General features: G+C 47.4%; 2 protein-coding genes across 4 annotated transcripts in view; one reads left to right on the forward strand and one right to left on the reverse strand.

The window, feature by feature from the left end:
* Nucleotides 1-1596: 1596 nt before the first annotated feature.
* On the forward strand, nucleotides 1597-12657 carry BARHL1 (BarH like homeobox 1). The gene is made up of 4 exons (XM_048823277.2): nucleotides 1597-1777; nucleotides 2088-2759; nucleotides 7224-7446; nucleotides 10409-12657. Exons 2-4 carry the CDS (start codon nucleotides 2300-2302, stop codon nucleotides 10701-10703), a joined length of 978 nt encoding a protein of 325 aa, XP_048679234.1. The 5' UTR covers nucleotides 1597-1777; nucleotides 2088-2299; the 3' UTR covers nucleotides 10704-12657.
* Nucleotides 12658-14776: 2119 nt separating this feature from the next.
* The window catches only part of DDX31 (DEAD-box helicase 31), a 73372-nt gene continuing 68458 nt past the window's right edge, over nucleotides 14777-19690 (reverse strand). For all 3 annotated transcript variants that reach the window (XM_048823117.2, XM_048823118.2, XM_048823116.2), the window contains one exon: nucleotides 14777-19658. In XM_048823117.2, coding sequence (XP_048679074.1) covers nucleotides 19511-19658 — 148 coding nt within the window. In that variant the 3' untranslated portion in view covers nucleotides 14777-19510. The remainder of the gene's footprint in view (nucleotides 19659-19690) is intronic.

The raw sequence follows: 19690 nt of genomic DNA on the forward strand, positions 1-19690 counted from the left end.
AGGCGGGGGCCCAAGACCCGTCAGAAACGACAAAAACTGCTACATATAAGTACCTGGATGAATGGACAGACAGACCGATTTGTCTACAAACCTGTTAAGGTGTATTCCTTGTAAAGGGGCTTGGAAGCTCTCCCAGTTGCATTGCCAGGGAGTAACTTGAATTAATTACAAACTCTGTCCCGAGTGGTATTGTGAGCCCCTTAAACTAGAGACAGCGATTTACAGATCTTCGGAGATCTGGAGATTTTGATTTTTTTTTTTAAGAGCTCCAAAATCTAAGAAAAAATCGTTCTCTTGGGGAAATAGGAAGGGAAATGGTTCCACAAAAGGGCTGGGGGGAACCCCTTCAGAGTTCTCACCTAAATGCATCCCCCTCCCCAGCCCCCGATCCTTTATTTCATCTGCATTTCTGGAAGTTTGAGAGGCTGGGGTAGAGCAGCTTCGCCCCCCCTGGACTGGAAGCTCGGGAAAGGAAAGAGTGCTCGGCCATGGAGATCATTTCTAGGTGTTTAATGAGCAGTGGGGTCCCATTCCCTCGTGGGGTTTTGTGGAAGGGTTTAGACGGGCAGAAAAAGCCAATCCAGCAAAATTCTTTAGCGTTGACAGTGATGAGAACCACACACGCACACCATTCTATCGATTGTTACATTTACTTCATGGTAGGGTAACACCTGCCTTTGTATGTTACTTCTTCCTACCTGATGAATCGGATAAGTATCTCATTAAAAGCCAGATAATCCTGATCCGGATCTGTTTCCTACTTTATTATTGTTTTCTCTTTCTGCGCTACCGCTCTCTATATATTGCCCATTGCTCGATTTACGAGTCTATTACTTATGTGGCGTCATTTCCAACTTCTCAGTCTTTAGTGCTATCTTGTTTTAAAAAAAAAAACATCAAAAGCAAATAAACATTTCGCTAGACAGAGCCCGGCAACGGAGCAAGAAATTTTAAATTAAAAAAAAATGAAAATCGGTGTAAAGGAAAGAGGGTTTGACAAATGTACAGATAAATCACTAAAACTTTATCCTTGCCATTTAAAGAGGAGGGGGAGGAATTCTTACTACTCCTGTCTGGTCTTCAGTATTTAGAGCACATTTAAATCATTCGTCCGTGGGTTTTTGTTTTTAAACATGCAGAAAAACTTTCTCAGCGTGAGGGGAACTAATGATTCAGCTAATTGTGGAAAAAGCAAAAGTTAAAAAAAAAAAAACACAACCCCACACACATCAACCCAGACCTACCCCCTATCGGTAATAACCCCATTAAGAGCTTCATCAGCGGTGTAATGAAAGCAAACAGGGTGGAAATTGCCTGTAAACAGTTGGATCTGGGCTGTAATTAATTCAGTGTCTCTTTTAATCAAACTGAAAGGAGATCAGGTTCCTTAGTCAGTGTGTGACATCACCCCAAAAGCACCCCAGCCAATGAGAAGGGCGGATGCTCAGACACGTGGCCCTGGCACCTTAAAAAAAGAAGAAGACGACGAAGAAGAAACCCAAACTTAAGTGACACAAGTTGGTTTTTTTAAAGGGGAACGTGTCACCCGCGGAGCCGGCGGGTCGAGCCTGCCGCTGCCTCTGTCCACGGTGCTGAAACCGAGCCGCGCTCGCCCGCCCCGTCCGCCGCCAGGAGGGCGGCCCGCCCGCCCCGACGCCATGGGTGCCGCCGCTCCCAGCCGCCCGCCCAGGCGCTCTCGGAGGTGCTGAAATCTCCATCCCGCCTCGTGTCGTGGGACCAGCCTGGCTATTGAGCGCCAAAGCAGGATCCGGCCGAGGTGCTGGCAGGGCACCCTTCCCCCCTCCTCCCCCACCCCCACACATTGATTTTTGAATCATTAACTAGTTACGGCGCCGAAAACCCCGTTGGGTCGATTTCCCCCTTCCCCTCCTCCTCCTCCTCCTCCTCCTCCTCCCTGCGGGCGCCGGAGTTCAGCGCTGATAGATGTAGTGGGGAGGGGGGTGGGGGGTGGAGTTAGGATTAAATCGAGGGGGGGTCCCCCCCAAGCAAACTTTGACTTTTTAATCCTTTTTCTCTTCCTGTCTGTCTGTCTCTGTCTGTCTGTCTGTCTCTCCCCCTGGCCGCAGCTGGCTGGGATGCTGAAGCAGGAGAGCTGAGCCTTGGATCTAATGCACCGCGCCCCACGGGAATTGTTGGTCAACGGGCTCCCTGGACCCCACGCTGAACTCTGCCTTGCCCCAGCCCCACCCTCCCCCGCCAGGTCCGGACTGCCGGCCAATGTCCGCCTGAAAGGTGCCGGGTGCGAGCGATCGGCTGGGGCTGGGGGGCGAGCCTGGCCATGGAAGGCTCCAACGGATTTGGGATCGACTCCATCCTGTCCCACAGAGCGGGGAGCCCGGCCGCGCCCCAAGGAGACCCGCTGATGGGGGAGTGCAGGTCCCCCCTGGAACTAAGCCCCGGCTCCGAAGTCAGCAGCGGGTGCCCGTCTCCCCACTCGCCAGGGAAGGAATGCCTGGAGGCGGCGGCTCCCAGGCAAGGGGTGGCCGTGGGCTTGGAATCTCACCTCCAGCCGGGGCAGGGCTCGGCGCCTTCCCAGTCCAGAACAGTGACCTCGTCTTTCCTAATCAGGGACATCCTCGCCGATTGCAAGCCCCTGGCAGCCTGCGCGCCTTACTCTAGCACCAATGGACAGAGCGGCCCGGAGCCGGCGGGGCGAATCCCGGCCAAACCCGGGGAGGACTTTAGAGAGAAAATGGACAAAAGTAGCAGCAACGCCTCGTCGGACTCGGAGTACAAAGGTAAGAGCCGAGGGGAGGCGAGAGCCCGAGCTACTGACCAGCTGCCCCCAGCCAGCGATTGGATTGCTTTCAAAACATCCCTCCAGCCTTTCTTTTCACTCCTCGCTCTGCTGTGAAGGCATTTTAAAGAGCTTGACATTTCCTGCACTCCCCCTTCCCATCCAAGAAAGTGCTGGTCCTCTGTCTCTGGGAAGAGAATTGGGGATGGTGGGGTGATTTTGGTTCCCTGTTATTTCTTGGGGGTGGAGGTGAATCTTGATTTGCTATTGAGCCCGTAGGTTGTGTCTGGGAGGAAGCTGATTCTTTACACCTCCCGCCGACAGTCCAGCAATCAGGAATAAATAATGAAAACTTCACAAAGCTTGAGTTTAAAACAATCAGGCCGAACTTTAAATAGTGGGGTCAGGAGGGGGATGGGGGGATTTATAGCATCGGATTGAGGAATATAAAGATCACTTGGGGAGAAAAAATACAAATGAATACGCTCCTTCGATTAAACCCGCAGAATTTCCTTGCCCCTGTAAAGATCTGAATAATTATGAATCACAAGAGTGGTATGTGCCCCAGAACTCCATTAATATATTTTATTTTAGCAATTTCATTCTGTATTTTCGGGAGGTAATTGGCTAATCCATCACGCATAGAGAATTAACCTTTAGACTCTTGGAATTTTGCTTCCGAGCTATTTCCAGATTAGAAGAGCCCGAAAAGAAATGGTTGCCCAGCAAGTTAGATTTGTCCGTCGCTTTTAGACACGGGGGAAAGCTGTGCGAGTTTTTAAAAATAAGGCATTGTTTAAGTAACGTCAGGTGATCAGAATTAATTTCACTCCAGTCCGTTCGAGAAGGATCAGCTCTATTACCAAGCTGTACAAATGTGGGTAAGCTCCATCATGAAAGGAGGAAGAGGTTCTTCTCATCCTAGTTCGTGAAAAATCCTGGCAGGAGACTGGGATTTTAACTTCACGTTTTTGAGAGGGACATTCTATAACCCCGGTGGGTTGTTGGGTTTTTTCCCGGCTGTGTCTGATTGTGGTATATCCTTGCAAGTGTATTCGGTCTCTCGCACTTTCTTTTAAAACTTTTAACATGGAAACATTACAGATCGCTAGTTCTAACCTCTGCACAAAGTCCACAAGGGATACAATCATTTTAAAGGGGCCGTTTGAAGTCTGCGCCGCTCGGATGCAATAATGCATCAGGCAGAATTAAGGTTTCTGCTGCAAACATTCCTAATTTCTGCATATTGTATTTATGGGTGACTGAAAGAAAGATTGAGGAATGTGATAAAATAGGCCTGAATTTCCTTGGAAGAAGAGAACTTTGATCTTCTCTGCTTGGCTGCTTATTTATTTGTATCTTTCTTAATAATGTTTTACCTACTGGCCTCACGATTTTAATTATAATTAATTCCCATCCTCTATTTTACAGCAGATAAAAAACCCCAACAGCAACAATTAAATATTAAATTCATTCATGAGGAAGTAAGGGAAACGTGCCTCTTTAAAAATATATTTTAGGTAGCAAACTATTTGCCAAGCAGATTTTGGAAACTTTCTGAATATGCCCGAATGAAGCTGCATTTTATATTCTCATTCCTCTCACAATAAGCAGAAGTGAAATGTATCTGGCTGGGGAGGAATAGAAATTGACTCCGGTCTTTTGAAGGAAGGTGATCAAATGGAAGTCAACATTACGAGCTTTTTTGTTTCTTTATTTTTAAATCCTGTCTCTCTTTTCAAAACTGCCAAGCTGGGAAAGAAACTAGGTAGTAAAAGAAATGCACGCTTGTATCTCCCCTCAAGCAAAAAATATAAACTATATATGTCGATCTGATCCTCAACAGGAAATTTTTCAAACCAGTTTTTACCATGAAAGATTTCTTGTCAAAGCCATGCACAGCCAGGCTGCCCGCAAGTGGGAGCTGACAAATTGCATTTCATAGTAATCGATTAAATAATATATAATAATGAATAATAATAATAAAATTAATAAAAGGCAACTAGCAGTAACCAGCCCTTCCCCAGTGCAAGGCGGAGTCCGCAGTCAAAGACAGCTTTCCCCTTCCCTATCAGGAGAAACTCGTAGCTTGTGTGTTTCCATTCGAATAAAATACAGCGGAACGGAAAACCATTTCATGCATCGAATGGTAACAAGCAACTAGTTGTTTAATTGTTTAAAAATATAAGGCCCAGACCCAAAGATAGGGCCCCTTCCTCCGTGTTGAAGCCACTCGTTCCCATTGATGTAAATAACCCTGAGCGCCCGATTGCTTTACGGGCAGAGTCTCCCGAGTTCAATGGGAGGGTTGTTTAAAACGTGCTGGCACACAAGGATTTCGGGATTGAGCCCAGATGAAAAATAAACGCTTCCCATGAGTTTCTATGCAGCCAAAACATGAACTTTTTTTAAGTGGGGGGGGGACCCTGATATGTACAAGAAAAACTCCCTTAATAATTGAGCGAGCTTTTCAAAGCAATAGCTTTTAAGGGAGGTGTTTTATTTTATTTTATTTCCACACCTCATCTAAATACTGGGCTAAACATATTTTGCAGCTGTGTTGACTAGTCGTAGAGCAAATCAGAGAAACTCTTTTGTGTTCAGTTGGACTGAAATCCAAAGGGAAGTTCAGTGGCTAAACAGGGATTCTGGGAATCCGGGAGAACAATCGATTCCAAACTCAGTCATTTCTCTCTCTCTCTTTCCCAATTAACTTTTTTGAGAAGTCCAAACTTTAATAATGTTTAAGTGTTTGGCTCAAATCATGTTTCTCAAATTCCAATGGCCGTCTAAGGAAATGCAGCTACATCTGCAATAACTTTAATGGCCAATCAAATAATCCCCAAAGTTTCTCCCCGATCGCTTCACCCTGAGACCTGAAATAAACATCGTGAAGATTCCGTTGAAAGGGTGTTTCCCAAACTATCCTCTTTGCAGAAGTCACAGGCTACTGGTTCCACCGGCCCGTATTTGATTTTATTTTATTTTTGGAGGGGGAGAAGATGGGGGTAGGTGGGTATTTGTTTCGCCATTAAATGAAACAGAATCTCATGTTTAAGAGCTATTCAGCGGGTTTGTCTCTATCTGGTCTGCTAGATTCTGGATTTCTGGTTGAAGGGTTTCGTTCCCTGGTGGCTCAATTAACCGGATTATTGTCTTCCTACAGAGAGAAATCAACTCGCATTCAACTACAGCCCTGTCACTTCTAAAACCTTTCACAATGAAATTTACCATAAACCCCTGTAAAAACCTAATGCAGCCAATTTATATAAACTGAAGCTTTTTGTTACATAATCTCTTTCAGGAGGGGGAAAAACAGAGCTTTTCTTGCTTAGATTTTCCAATCTCGTACAGATGTTTTCGGGTGTAAATCATTCTTTCTAGCCATCAGCGTCTCTGTAATATATTGATCTGCTTGTGTGTATATTATAGACACACAGAGACTTTCCTGCGTTAATGAACCATCAATAAAACCTCTCATTAGGCATTTTAAAAGTTAAATCATGGCAAAAGCCTGGCCTCACAGCACCACTTCTCAAATGTTTCCTTCTACCCGTTTAAGGGTTCCATTTGTCTTATGCCTGTGCGCCGTATGCCCTACTCAGAGATATACGCATTTCTTTACAGCATATTAACAATCATTTGTCAGTGAAAAGTGGCTCTTTTTAAGCATTACATGAATTAAAAAGTAGGCCATGCTAACAAGCCCCCCACTAACACCAAATCCGCAGCTCCACAACTTTATGGTCAGCAAATCCAGATCCTCCCCCCCTCCACACACACACTTGATTTTTCCTGTACAAACATCAACCGATCCATCATTGCAAAAGCATTGGTCGGGTTGACTGGGGTAAACCTAGAGGAGATGGGGAAACTCCGTTGTCAGGCATGACAGCGGAGGAGGAAATGTAAAGGGACTCAATCAAAGAGCTCGCAGAATTATATCTATTTTTTAAATGAGGATTTCTACTAAAAGACAAAATAAGGGTCAATCCTGGGTGTATCCTATACATACTCTGGATATATTAGCCTTTTCCCCAGGAATTCATTCGCTCTCTCTCTCTCTCTTTGAACTGCATCTCTGGTATTCAAACGAAGCATGGACCATTGGCTACTATTCTCATATCCGGTCATGCCCAGCATTTGCTCTTATTTTTCCAACTTCTTCTGCATTACCCTCCTTCCGAGCGGCATGACATTTGAATCCCATCACCAACCTCACAGAGCCAAAAGGCATCCGTGATCAGAGAACACCAGGGCCTAGGAGAGAAGGCAAAAAACTCAGGGCAAACTCGCCCGCTTGCATTTGCAAAACAATAGCCGGGCAGGGTGTGTGCGTGTGATACTTATTTCTTTCTCTGCCTGAGCCTCTCTGTTCCTGCTGTTGCAAGGAAGCGACCCAGAGCCGCTTTGCATCACCTCTCTTTCTGCCCTGACACGATGTGCATTCTTTCTCCCCCTCTAGTGAAAGAAGAAGGGGACCGAGAAATCTCCAGCTCCAGGGACAGCCCCCCGGTGAGGCTGAAAAAGCCGCGCAAAGCCCGCACCGCCTTCACCGATCACCAGCTCGCCCAGCTGGAGCGGAGCTTTGAGAGGCAGAAATACCTGAGTGTGCAGGACAGGATGGAGCTGGCGGCCTCCCTCAACCTCACTGACACCCAAGTGAAAACGTGGTACCAGAACAGAAGGTAAAAACAGCACAGCGCAAATCTCCCTGATTCCCCCCCCCCGACCCAGGGGAGTTCCGGGGGCAGCCTCTGGGCCCACAGCATCTTCCGCAGAGATGCACTAAACAGGCTTTCCCCAAGACACCAACTAGGAAGTGGCTTTGAAGCGAGTCCCTGAAAGCCCCCAGGTTTCCCAGCGCGTCCGAAGGGCGGGGGTTTGAAGGGCGGGGGCCCAGGTAGCTGGGGTGCCAGGTCCCGGGCTGGAGCGTGCTGAGCGGGGACCATAGGCTGCGGCGCGGTTTTATCTGGCAAAGGTAAAAAGACTGGGTCTGAATGCAGGCTGCAAAGGCCAGGCCCGAGGGGATGGGCGGCTGAAAGCGGCCCGCTGCTTGCCGCGGAGTGGCAATGCTCAGCGGGGATTTGCGAACCGCAGGCGGACGCCTCCGCTTTGGCAGGTTTAACCATAGCCATCACAGGAAAACAGACAGCCCCTTATCTCTAAAACCAACCCCCCCCCCCGAGCGGGAGCCCAGGAAATCCGCCCGTGTACCAACCAGCAGCCCGGCTGGGCGCCAAGGAAAGCGGGCGCGGGGGGGGGGGTGGCATGGACCAGGATCGGGCCCGACCCCGCCGCAGAAGGCGGCAGTTTGGCCACCCCAAGCTCGGACGCCGCTCCTAGAACGGGCTCTTCATAAAATCACAATGAAAAACGCAAGCCCTGGAAGACCTGCCTCCAAACCCCAGCAGAGTGGATACCTGGGTGGGGGTGCAATGGGTGACAATACCTGTGTCTGCGTGAAAGCAGAACCCGCCCCCCCGCCCCCATACAAAGGCTGGGGAACAAGGGATGAAGATGAGCCACCCAGCCGTGGGCACACGGGGCTGGAAAGGCAGAGAGCAGCCCCTGGCTCCTTCCACACCGGGCCTTGCCGCGGTCTAGCGAAGCAACATGTGTCTTCCTCGTCTCCTTTTAATAGTCACTGGCTTAAAAACCAAAACACCAGCAGCAATGGCCCCCCTCCGTGCTATCCGTGTGGGTCTCCTATTTCCAGCCCCCCCCCCCCCATCCAGGTAACAGGAAGCCCCCCCCCACCCCAACAACCGTTCAGGAAAAAGGAAGAAATGTCCTTTTCGATAAACACAACAGCATAACACATCGGCCCATTAATAATAAATCCCGGGCATCCATAATTAACGCCAGTTACAGTAATTACACAATTATGATGATGATGAATAATTTAAGGATGGAAATGGGCCTAGCGCGTCAGCGACAAAACTGTCAAAGGCTCGGCTGATCCCCGGCCGCCTGCCCCGACGTGCATCCCGGGGCTCTGACCCCTGCTCCGGCCATTGTCTGGAGAACGATTGTCATCGCAACAAAAGGAGCAGCAAACACGTCTGGGTTCCAGCACGACCCGCTGCCCAATAAAGTTCACCCTGTTTCTGGGCGCGGGGGCGGCTCTGGTCTGACATTCGGAGGACGCAAAATAAAATCGCCCAGCTACGAGGCTGCTCCTTGGGGTAGTTTATTCTCTCTCTTTCCCACCCCCAGAGAGAAAGCGATGTGGGTATTTCTCAGGTCGGGTCTGATCAATGCTTTAATATTGCCATTTAGAAACCGATCACAACATTTCGCTTTTTTGCGGGGGGGAAGGAACGGGAACAAATCTGGTGAGAGTTTAGTTTCCCCGTTTAGGGTTATTTATTTGGTTTCAACTAAACTCCTAAGGCCGCGATAAAAAATTCCAGGTGCTATTTCTCTCCCCAGATTTCCAAAAGGCCTTGCACGAATTCAGTCTTCCTTCTAGCTTCATCTGAAACCTAACTTTTTAAACACCGGTTTAAATTTGGTTTAAGTGATTTTCTGGGGCTTGTGTGAACGTTTTAAGAACCCAGCGCACTGATTAGAAACCAACAAGAATCCAAATGTCTGAGAGGGCCGAACTCTTCAGGAGAGCGTGTGATTCTGTCTTAGCATGTGATCATCATATATGATCACATCAGACAGATAGAAAGATAATCACCTGCCTGAGCTGGCAAATTAGAGATGGATGTTTCCAATCACTGTAGATCAGCGTATGTGCAGTTACATGTTACCATGTGCTGTGATCACATATTATTATTAATTATTCTTACACACACAATATAGCGGAGAGTATGTCTGATGCCATTTGCCTGAGCTGAAAAAATATATTCAGGCAACTGGTATCAGACATACTATCTGTTACGTTATATACTTGTGAGTGACTAATAAATAATAATACCTCTCTCATGATCACAACACGCAATAAAATATACACATTTTGCCCGGGGGGCATAGCTGGCATTGCACTGCTAACATACTATGCTATACGTGGGTTTGTACAAATAGAGGGCAATTAATACTCTTGTCAATTTCCCTCCCCCCCCACACACACTTCACGTTAATATTCGCAAAGTTAACATCCAGAGAGTCCACCCGCGTTCCTGGCCGTCGGGGTAATAAATCGCTGCGGGAAGAGGATTTGGGTTCTGGAAACAATCGTCAGCTCAATAAAAAGAACAGGAGGACTTGCGGCACCTTAGGGACGAACACATTTATTTGAGCATCAGCTTTGGGGGGCTACAGCCCCCTTCATCGGCTGCATAGAATGGAACATGCAGATCAATGATTGTGTTGCCCTGCGGTTCAGCACAGGCGTGTGAGTGGGTGTGAAAGATTCCACAGCTTTCACCCGAGCTATATCAGGTGTGGGCGCTGCAAATCTCTCCCACCTGTGACTGCAGGAGGGGCTGCAGGGGTCTCCAGGGGCTTGGCTGCTCCTGAGAGAGCCGGGGCTGGAGCGTTGCAAACTCTGGAAGGGTGCTCAGGTTTCTTGCCCATGGAAGGCCGGCGGTTTGGCCACGTCCGCTCAGTCGGAGGAGTGGGGGTGCACCCCCGGGGCTGCTTTTCTGTAGCATGCTGGCTCTCTCCTGACCCGCGTATCTTGGCTTCCCTCCCCAGGACCAAGTGGAAGAGGCAGACAGCAGTGGGCCTGGAGCTACTGGCAGAAGCTGGGAATTATTCAGCCCTCCAGCGAATGTTCCCATCTCCCTATTTCTACCCGCAGAGCTTGGTCTCCAACCTGGACCCCGGAGCGGCCCTCTATCTGTACCGGGGTCCCAGCGCCCCTCCCCCGGCTTTGCAGAGACCTTTGGTACCCCGGATCCTCATTCACGGACTGCAGGGGGGTAGCGAGCCGCCCCCACCTTTGCCCCCCCTGGCAGGCGTCCTCCCGCGAGCGGCTCAACCGCGGTGAAGCGCCGAGTTCGCAGCAAAGCCCGCTGCCAAGGAAGCCAAGAGGCCCCCTCTGCTCCCTTGCGTAGACCGCCCTGACCATCAGAAACTGTACCCCGAGCCTGGGGGGGGAGAGAGGCGGGCCGGATCCTTGGCACTTCAACCCCCGCCTAGCCACCTCACAAAACCATCGTTCACCCTAACGGAGCAAGAGGAACCTGGAAAGGAAAAAAACACATCAAAGGAAAATCTCGCGCGCTCTTTCGATGCGGTTGGTGATCCGCGCTGCCTAACCTAGAAGGGGGTGAGCGATCGCCTTCCTAGCAATGGAGAAAGGGAACCTAACAAACAACAACTCAAACTTCCTGGAAAGCATCTGTTCAACTCTGGGGTGGGCGGGAGACACGGAGGAGCTAGGAGGAAACACACAAATAGACAAATCTTTTGTGATCGCCCAGACACAGACGATTCCGAAAGACCTTTCAATACTGAAAAATATCCTCCTTAAAAACATTGAGGGGATATAATTCCCCCCTCCCGCGCACACGCACAACACAGATTTTTCCGGCTTCACCCCCCCCCCCCGCCCTTCTCTTTTTGCCCATTGAGGCCTTTCTGCCCCTTCCCCCGCTTTCTAGCACTAAACTTTGCCACACACACAAAGGAGACTTGTTTCAGAGTAGCAGCCCTGTTAGTCTGTTTCCCCAAAAAGAACAGGAGTACTAGTGGCACCTTAGAGACTAACCAATTTATTTGAGCATGAGCTTTCCTGAGCTACAGCTCACTTCGTGGGATGCATGCAGTGGAAAATACAGTGGGGAGATTTATATACACAGAGAACATGAAACAATGGGTGTTCATAAATTGGTTAGTCTCTCAAGTGCCACAAGTTCTCCTTTTCTTTTTAAAGGAGACTTGGGGACAGATAATACCCAAAGATCAAATAAGGAATCTCCACAAGTTGCAGAATTCAGAAGCGTTCCCCCTTCAGACGGAGTTAGTTTGAAGAGAGGAACCGAATTAATCTGCTAAATAAGCCTTTTTTTTTTCTTTTTTCTTTTAAAGAGCCGTATTACGTTTTAAAGGATCAATAACAAGACGAGGTTTAGGATTCTGGGTGTAGGAGACAGACCGTTAAACACATCTCAGGTTTTGTTTCCATTCAAAGAATTCACTGCGTTCCAATTATGTTCCGGCTTGAAGCTCTATTTCACCAGCAGGACCAGCTCTTGGCTAACTTCAGGCTGGAGTTTCCAGTTCCTTGCAGTTCCAAACACACTTCCTCGAAAGAAAAGAAAGAAAGACAGACTTCCCTCATGCTAAACACGCGCCCGACTTCAGTGGTTTTTGCCTGAGCAAGGGCTGGAGGATGAGGCAAAGGTAATTGCCAATAAACTAGCTCACCTGAGCATGGCTTCTCATTTTTGTTGGTTTGTTTGTTTGTTTTGTTCCCAAGTATTAGCCATTCTCCTTTCTGCCATCCCCAGGCCGCGCTTTGCGATAGGGCATCCGTTCCTGGCCTTTGTAAGTAACAATTCTACTTGTGCAGAAATGGGGGTAGGTAGGCGGATGGCCCGCGTGTGCTGACATGAAACATACAACATCTGGACCCTCGTTAGATCCATAATGAACAGCTCGGAGCTCGCCCCATGGCACCGACCCATTGGGTCGCAGTATTACCTAGAGTAAGAGGAGCCCTTTCATGCTAACCCGAGAGTATGTAACTAAGAAAAAAATTGTAAATACTTGTGTGCAAAATGTATATGAATTATTTATTTGTGAACCCCGAGGACGTATTTGTGTAAGTGATTCTTGTAAGTCTGTATTCCCGGGTTCTCCTGTCTGGACTTTGCAAGGAAAAGAAGCGAAGGAGAATTCGGCTTTAAAGAGATCAGAAAAGAAAAACAAAACAAAACTCTGGCTCGCTCTCTCTCTTTTTTTTTAAATGTGGAAATAAACTTCTTTACAAACAAGCAGATCCAGTCATTCGCAGCCTTTTTATGGTGTTTACTCTGGCTGATCAAAGAAGCCGAAGGGAAGGGGGTGGGGGAAGTTTCCACGATTCTCACCCACGGGCAAACGTATTTTGGCCACTCAAAGAGGGGGCCTGATTCTGCTGGGTTGTAACTCCACCCGCTCAAGAGAAGTCAATGCTGATTTACACACGTGTCTCAGAGAAAGGAGACTCGTCCCTGACTGCCAGGGAGTCACTCCTGATTTCTACCCCTGGGAGAGGGGAATCAGGCCCTCTGACTCCAGAGCCACTCCCGATTTAGACTCCAGCAGGATCAGCCCCAGAGGAAACCCAAGCAGCGCCACAGTGCTGGCATGTGGGGAGCAGAGCCGGCAGCCCCCGCGATCCCTGGCAGCCCCCTTGTCCCGGCCCCTCGCACCTTGCGGGGTGGTGGGTGGAGGAGCCCTGGCGCAGGGCTAGCCGCGGTCCTGGTGAATTATTAACGCTAATCTTAAGTGTGTAATTGCCTAAGTGCTTTAAATGATCGCTTTGGAAAATGGATTGTTTCCACCCTTTAAAAGTGTCGCTCATCTGGCTGCAGCCAGCTAGCCCAGCAGCTGGTCACCGGGACAGGCTGAGAGCGGCTACCCGTCCCGGGGACCCGACAGATGGGCTGCGAGGCTTAGCCCTGGGCCGCCCCCCCGGCCAACCTGTGGGCCAGGCTCCTTGCACAACTCCCGTCTGAGCGCACGCTGCCCTTCCCGTGCGGGGGGGGGGGACCCTAGACTGCAGCAGGTCCTAGCTCCCCGGCCATCCCCTCCCCCACCCCAGCTCTGCAAACTTCTCAGCACAGAGCCCAGGCCAAGTCTAGCGCCCATCACCTGTCACACACCCCCCCCACCACTAACCACCCCAATGACCCCCCCGGCTGCAGCGTGGTGGGCCCCACGCCTTCCCCCGGCCGCTAGCACCGCGCCCCGGGGGGCGCCGTGATGGGACCCTACCTCGGGCAGGGCGAACTGCTGCTGATCAAAAACAACTAGCCCCTGACCAGCCCCTGCAGCAGGAGTGATTACTACAGCGAGGGACGCTGGGAAAGGGGGGGGACCAGGCTGGGCCAGGGATCTCCATGTAAATGGCAACGATGGAGAGATCTCGGGGAGGATGGGGTGGTGGAAAAAGCCTTCGAAGAAATAACACCCAGAATCTCCCAGGCCTAAGGAACGCCAGATCCAGAGCTGACCCTGTTTCTATTTATTTTGTTTTGTATTCTTCCTGACAGTATGTCAGCATTGTTATAATTTTGCAAAATGCACAGCAACTAATTAAGTCAAGCAGCCCCCTTGCCTTTGTGGAGGGTGCTGTTTCTTTGCATCTGAATGGTGGGGTTTGGTAAATCCCCGGCTCTGGATGGGAGGGATTGTCCCCAGCTCAGGGTTAATGAAGTGGGAAAGGAGTCTCTCAGAGCAGCATGCAAACAAAACCCCCATGCAACAAACCCAGTCCAAAATCCTACATGGATTGACTTAAACCCAGGGGATAAGTGCTTTAAATTAATCTCATTGAATAAGAATGAGGCCAAACAACACTCTTTAAAATCATATTAAAAATCTATCAAAGGACAACTTGCACTGGGTGCGCTTTTCATTTTGTGAGAGTGAAGGCAGAGAAAATACAGCAACCTTTCTTACATTTACCCAGTAGGAATGTAAATCAAAGACATTCTCTAATATTTAATTGTCCTTGTACCTCTTAGCAGATTGCATCTCTTACATTAATGAAGTACAAGCTTCCCAACAAGTTTAGAATGGCAATATTTAAATTTGTTTTGCTAATTCACACCTGGAAGAAGCTGGAAACCTCCATGGTAAAGTGGATTTTAACCAGTCTATTAAAATATTAACTAGCACAGTGTTTGTGCTAAAATTACTGCAGTAGGAGAAACCAAAGCTACAGTCCAAAAGAAATATCAAGCTTAGGAAATAGGAACTGACCAAACTAGAGTCCTTCTGGTAAAGAAAGTGGAGAGGTGTTGAACATTAGAGCTGTTTCCTTAAGGGAGCTTTAATAGTCACAGTAAAAGAAACAGTTAATTTTTTAAAATCACAATTTAGTGAAAACACCACACTGAGTATATGCCCTTTATAATAATGAAGTATATTTCCCATGTAAATGGCACCTTCTGTAAGAGGATCCCAACGTGCTTTGAAACCATTAAAACATTTAACCTCACACTACCCTTCTGAGGTAGGGTATTATCGTCGTTTTACAAATGGAGAAACTGAGGCATTGGGCGGGGGAAGAGATTGCCCAAAGAAATCATAGAGCAAGTTTGTGTCAGAGGTGGACATAGAATTCAGCTGCATCAAGTCTTAGTTCTGTGCTTTAGCCACAAGACTATCTTTCCCCAATATACTGAAAATTGGAATGCAATGGTCCTCAGGACAGGGCCTGCTTTATTACTAGCTGTTTGTACAACATCTTGCCAAGTGCAGCTGCAATCCTGGGCTCTACTCTAAAGCAAAGAATAAAATCCCTGGAGAATTCTTAGTGGAATTAAACCTGGTGCAATGGCTTTAAAACAAAACAAAAAAACTTTTGAAATCAAATGCTGGATGAGATGTATCAGTCATGTGAAAGAAACCAGCTACAAGACTACAACTGTTCTAGTCCAAGGATTATTTTTCCCCCAAGGGCCAAGATTTTCCTTGACAAACATTTCATTAATCTTTTGCTTTCTGTTCAGAGTTTGGGTTCTGAAACATCAACAAATTAGTACAATTGTCAGGCCCACTATAAATGCAATCTAGGTTTCCAAGCACAGAAAGGATCTTTTGTCCAACTTTGTGGTCCATCTTCATTCTTTGCTCTTTCGGTTTTAAGGGAGCTGGCTGCAGGAGGAATGGATGACAAGGGGGCTAACCCCAGCTCCCATTTAGAACATGGTAAATCTGAAGTAACTCCATGAAAGTCAGTAAGATTACTCTGCATCCCAACCAGTCTATGTGAGGTCAGAGTCTGGCCTACTGTTTATACTGTATAAGCAGTGATTCACTTAAGGACATATACATGCCTGTGGATCGCTAGTCTGTTCCTTTCTCAATGCAAGGACTGTCAATGATCCTTTCTAACCGTTGACTTCAGGTGTAAACAGGTGCAACCATTGTGCCAAATGCTGGAACAAGGTCACAGCCTGAGTGGTCAGGCAGCAGAGTGGGGTTCTCTGCAGAGGCTGAAGGAATACCCCCCTTCCCTCCATTCCAGACCACAGATCAGCAGAATCATCACGCTGCAGTAGCTCTCCATCAAAGGTATTTACAAGGCACCTATTACCCTAGCATCTAAGCACTGAACAAATTATGCTGAAGCACGAGTCCTGAACAAATGGTGTTTCTCTCTCTGCTCCCCTGGGTTACAGAGGAATGAGAATTTGGATGGGCAGGGAAGTTTTGTTGTTTTGTTTTTGATTACAGGCATTGGCCCAGGGAAAAGGTTTTATAGCAAAGGTGTGTCTTCAACTTAGATCTGAACACGCTCAGCCTGATCTTCTGGAAAGGAAGCCCCAAGTGGAGCCCTACCACCAACAGCACCTCCCCCTGCCAGCATCTGAGAGGTGAAATCTGGGGCATTTCAAATATCTGCGCAGCGTAGCTGTCTTGGAGGGTCTCAGAGGCAGTCTCTGCTGGAACCAGGCCCCAGCCCAAAGGTACATTAGGAGCAGAATCTTGAATTCTCTTCTGAAGCGAATGGGGAGTCAGTGGAGATCAAAAGCACCCACGGGATGATGCACCAACTTCAGCTTTCTTGGGATGGTTCCACTTAGCCTCTGGGAGAGCATGAATTGCTAGTCTGCCCCAATTGTGCAGCACAATTGTACCAGTCCCACCCAGGCAGGGCCCTTTCTGACCTTGAAAAGAGAGTAGGATCTGGCCCCTTACTTGGCCCTACGCCAGACACAGACAAAGATATGGTCACTGCCCCATGGATCTTACATCTTTGGACTCATGTTTATTTAGATTGTAAGCGAGAAAGTGCAGGAGAGTTTTTTGGAATGAGAATTCCAGGCTCCATCCACACACCAGGAATAGAATTCCTTGATTGTAAGGGTATATATGAATGGAAATCTGAAGTGCAGCATATCAGAAGAGGTGGGATTAACTGAAAATTAAAAACAAAAGGCATTATCACTTTTAAAACCAAACTCTGCTCTGAAATCAAACAAAAAGTCAATGGGACAATAAAGGCGCCCTTTAAAATTTAAAGATACAGACAAATATACAGTAGAATAATGCTGAGGTTTTCACACAACCAAGATAGAATCTCTATACCAAGAGCAACACTCAATATTTATATTGTATGATTTATATTAAATGTGGTTTAAATTTAGCTAAAGCTGCTACATCTTCCTTCCTGTATTATCTGGGCAGTAAAGTGATAAACTAGATCAGAATACAGATTCTGGGACAGACAATGCAATCAGTTCGGCTGCACAGGTGTAACTGAGAGCAGAATTTAGCTACAGATAAACCCACCCATAAATCCAGAGGTTTGCAGAAGGGACCTCAACATCATGATCAGATCTTGGACTTTTCTTTAACTATACATCTATTTCCTTTACCATTTTTCCTGATGATCTCCCCCACCTTCCTTCCCAGAATCACTCAGCATTAATCCGCAGCTCTCAACTAAAAGATGGTGCGGCTCACAGAGAAAAGTATACAGGTAAAAAAGCTTAATGGCTCACTGTTTCATCAAGCCCATTACATGCCCCAATAACACAGAGAGCGAAGAGATTTCCTAATGTCTGACTGACATGTGTTGTCTGGTCTTTAGTATTATAAATTCACCAATAGTCTCTATTAATTCTCATATGACAATCAGCTTGGAGAAGGTCATACTTTTCCCACCCTTCATGCACAGGATCAATTCTCCCCAAGCTTACACTTTCTGCATCACATGATGAGTCATTTTCAGCCTCAGGTTGTTTTTTAAACCTGATTTCCCATTCCCTTCCCCTCCCACAAATATCAGGAGGGTGGTTTCTTTATTTAATTTTAATCTAGTAAATGCTGATTGCCCTCCTACTCTCTGCCCTTCAGTTTTTCCACATCCTTCTTTCTCAAAAACTACTGCTGTCAAACCAGGAAGTCGCTGTTCAGTGATCGCCTGGGAGAAGGGAAGAATTGTTCTTGACAAAATACACACTTTTGGACTGATTGCTCCCCTTCTGCAACACGAGACCCAACTCACTGTTACTCCGCATCGTGTGTCATCACTTATCTCAGTGCCAAGTGGATACCATGCTGATTCGGGCAAATTTTAAGCCCACTTTGCACTGCTGTGAATTCAGTTTCATATACGTTCTTATCCCACCCTCCTTGCTGTTCTATCTGAGCCCCTTACGGTCGTGCATTAGGCGACATGACTAACATCTGTCATGTGTAGTTTGTTCTCTCTCTCTCATCCTCTCCCCAGGGGAGAATGGTGTGTGCAGTGGAGCGCACTGTTTTGGTAGGGTTTGTGTTTTGGTTGGGGTTTATTTTGTTTTTTAGCATGTGTGTTTGCTCTGTCCTTTTCTTAGAGAAGGCAGACTGACGCCATGAGCCTTGCACTCAGAGCGGAAGGTGGTGAAGTTTGTGAAGGTCCGTAGTTCCAGTAGGAAACTCATTCTGCAATCTCAGACCAGGCCTTGAGAAAGCACCATCTCCTGCACAGAATGACGACCCAACAGAATCCTGGCCCGACTGACGTCACGGGGAGTTTTGCTATTGCCTTCAAAGGGCCTAGGATTTCGTTCCAAGTGCAAGGCAATCATGAATGGGCCCAATCACAGCCTCTCTCAGATCACACCACAAAGAACTCCCAGGAGTCCCCTCCCTCCTGGGTTCAGATGAGGAATAAAATAAATAAAGGAAGGAAGAAATTCCAGCTGTTGGGTCTTTCCACTTCAAAGGCAAACAGGGGAACACAAGGAGACAAATCAATTAGCCTACAATATACTCCTGAAAAGGAGAAGAAAATAAATAAATAAGCTTGACCGATGCCAGGAACAGCTAAAGTCAATGTGCTTTTCAGAATAAGCAACAAAGCGCGCTACAAAATGATGGTATCATTAAGTGTTAGAAATGCTCCTCTCAGACTTTTCTGTGCTGAGAAGCAAGACATTACATGTGGCTAAATCCTGAAGGATTCAGGGACAAATCTTACCTATAAATTTTGCCCGAGACAGGAGTAGGGAATAGAGCATTTGGTCCTTTGTCTATTTACATACAATCTTGTTCCTAAGTGATTGGGAGTTTTGCCATTCACTTCAATGCCATTGAGATCTGGCCCAAATGCCACAGTTTGTTCAGGTCAGACTAAGGCTTGCATACTAGCTAACCTTAGAATAAGCAACTAAGGTAGTAATGCCCACTGCACTACTTCAGCTTTCTCAATTAAAAAAAATTAAACAATTGGTTCCTACAGACCTTTTAATCATCATAATCGCCCCAATGAACTCCGCTCCTATCTTAACCCATTTGATGGTCACTTTATATTTTGGTGGTTGCACATTTCCCCCTACACTTCATGTGACTGCTCCAAATTTTCTTTACAAAAACAATGGTCATGGCTTAACACTGCAAAACTTAGAAACTTTGTGCATCTTCATGAAGCTGCGTTTATTTGCAATGGAGCAATCTTGACTGAGAACAGGACATGTTTGATTTCAGCCCCATTCAGGTCTTCTGGAGGCTCAGCTCTCTGAGGGTTTAGCCTTTTAAAAATTCTGTTAAATTCTGGTGCACCTCAGTTTGCGTTGCATGTCCCTTTGCCTTCTGCCCCATGCATTCTCCAGAACTAGTTTCTGCAGCAAAGGGCTGGAAACTCCCAGTTCAGGTCAGCATTTTCTGGTTGCCAGGTTTTCCATGTTTTTTCTTTCTCTTGACCTTGGATACACCAGAGTCCATCCCACTAGAGTATTCAGATCGCAAGATTTCAGCCAGGCGGCCTTTGCCTTGGGTTTTCCTGCGAAGGTCAGGCCTGAAAAGAAGAGAGCAAAGAGAAGGGGTTTA

This window comes from Caretta caretta, chromosome 16 (assembly GCF_965140235.1).
Source record: "Caretta caretta isolate rCarCar2 chromosome 16, rCarCar1.hap1, whole genome shotgun sequence".
Lineage (NCBI taxonomy): Eukaryota > Metazoa > Chordata > Testudines > Cheloniidae > Caretta > Caretta caretta.

Coding starts and splice junctions, on each gene's coding strand:
- BARHL1 (XM_048823277.2), top strand. CDS start 2,300: ATGGAAGGCTCCAACGGATTTGGGATCGACTCCATCCTGTCCCACAGA. Junction 2,760..7,223: donor GTCGGACTCGGAGTACAAAG/GTAAGAGCCGAG, acceptor CTCCCCCTCTAG/TGAAAGAAGAAGGGGACCGA. Junction 7,447..10,408: donor ACGTGGTACCAGAACAGAAG/GTAAAAACAGCA, acceptor TTCCCTCCCCAG/GACCAAGTGGAAGAGGCAGA.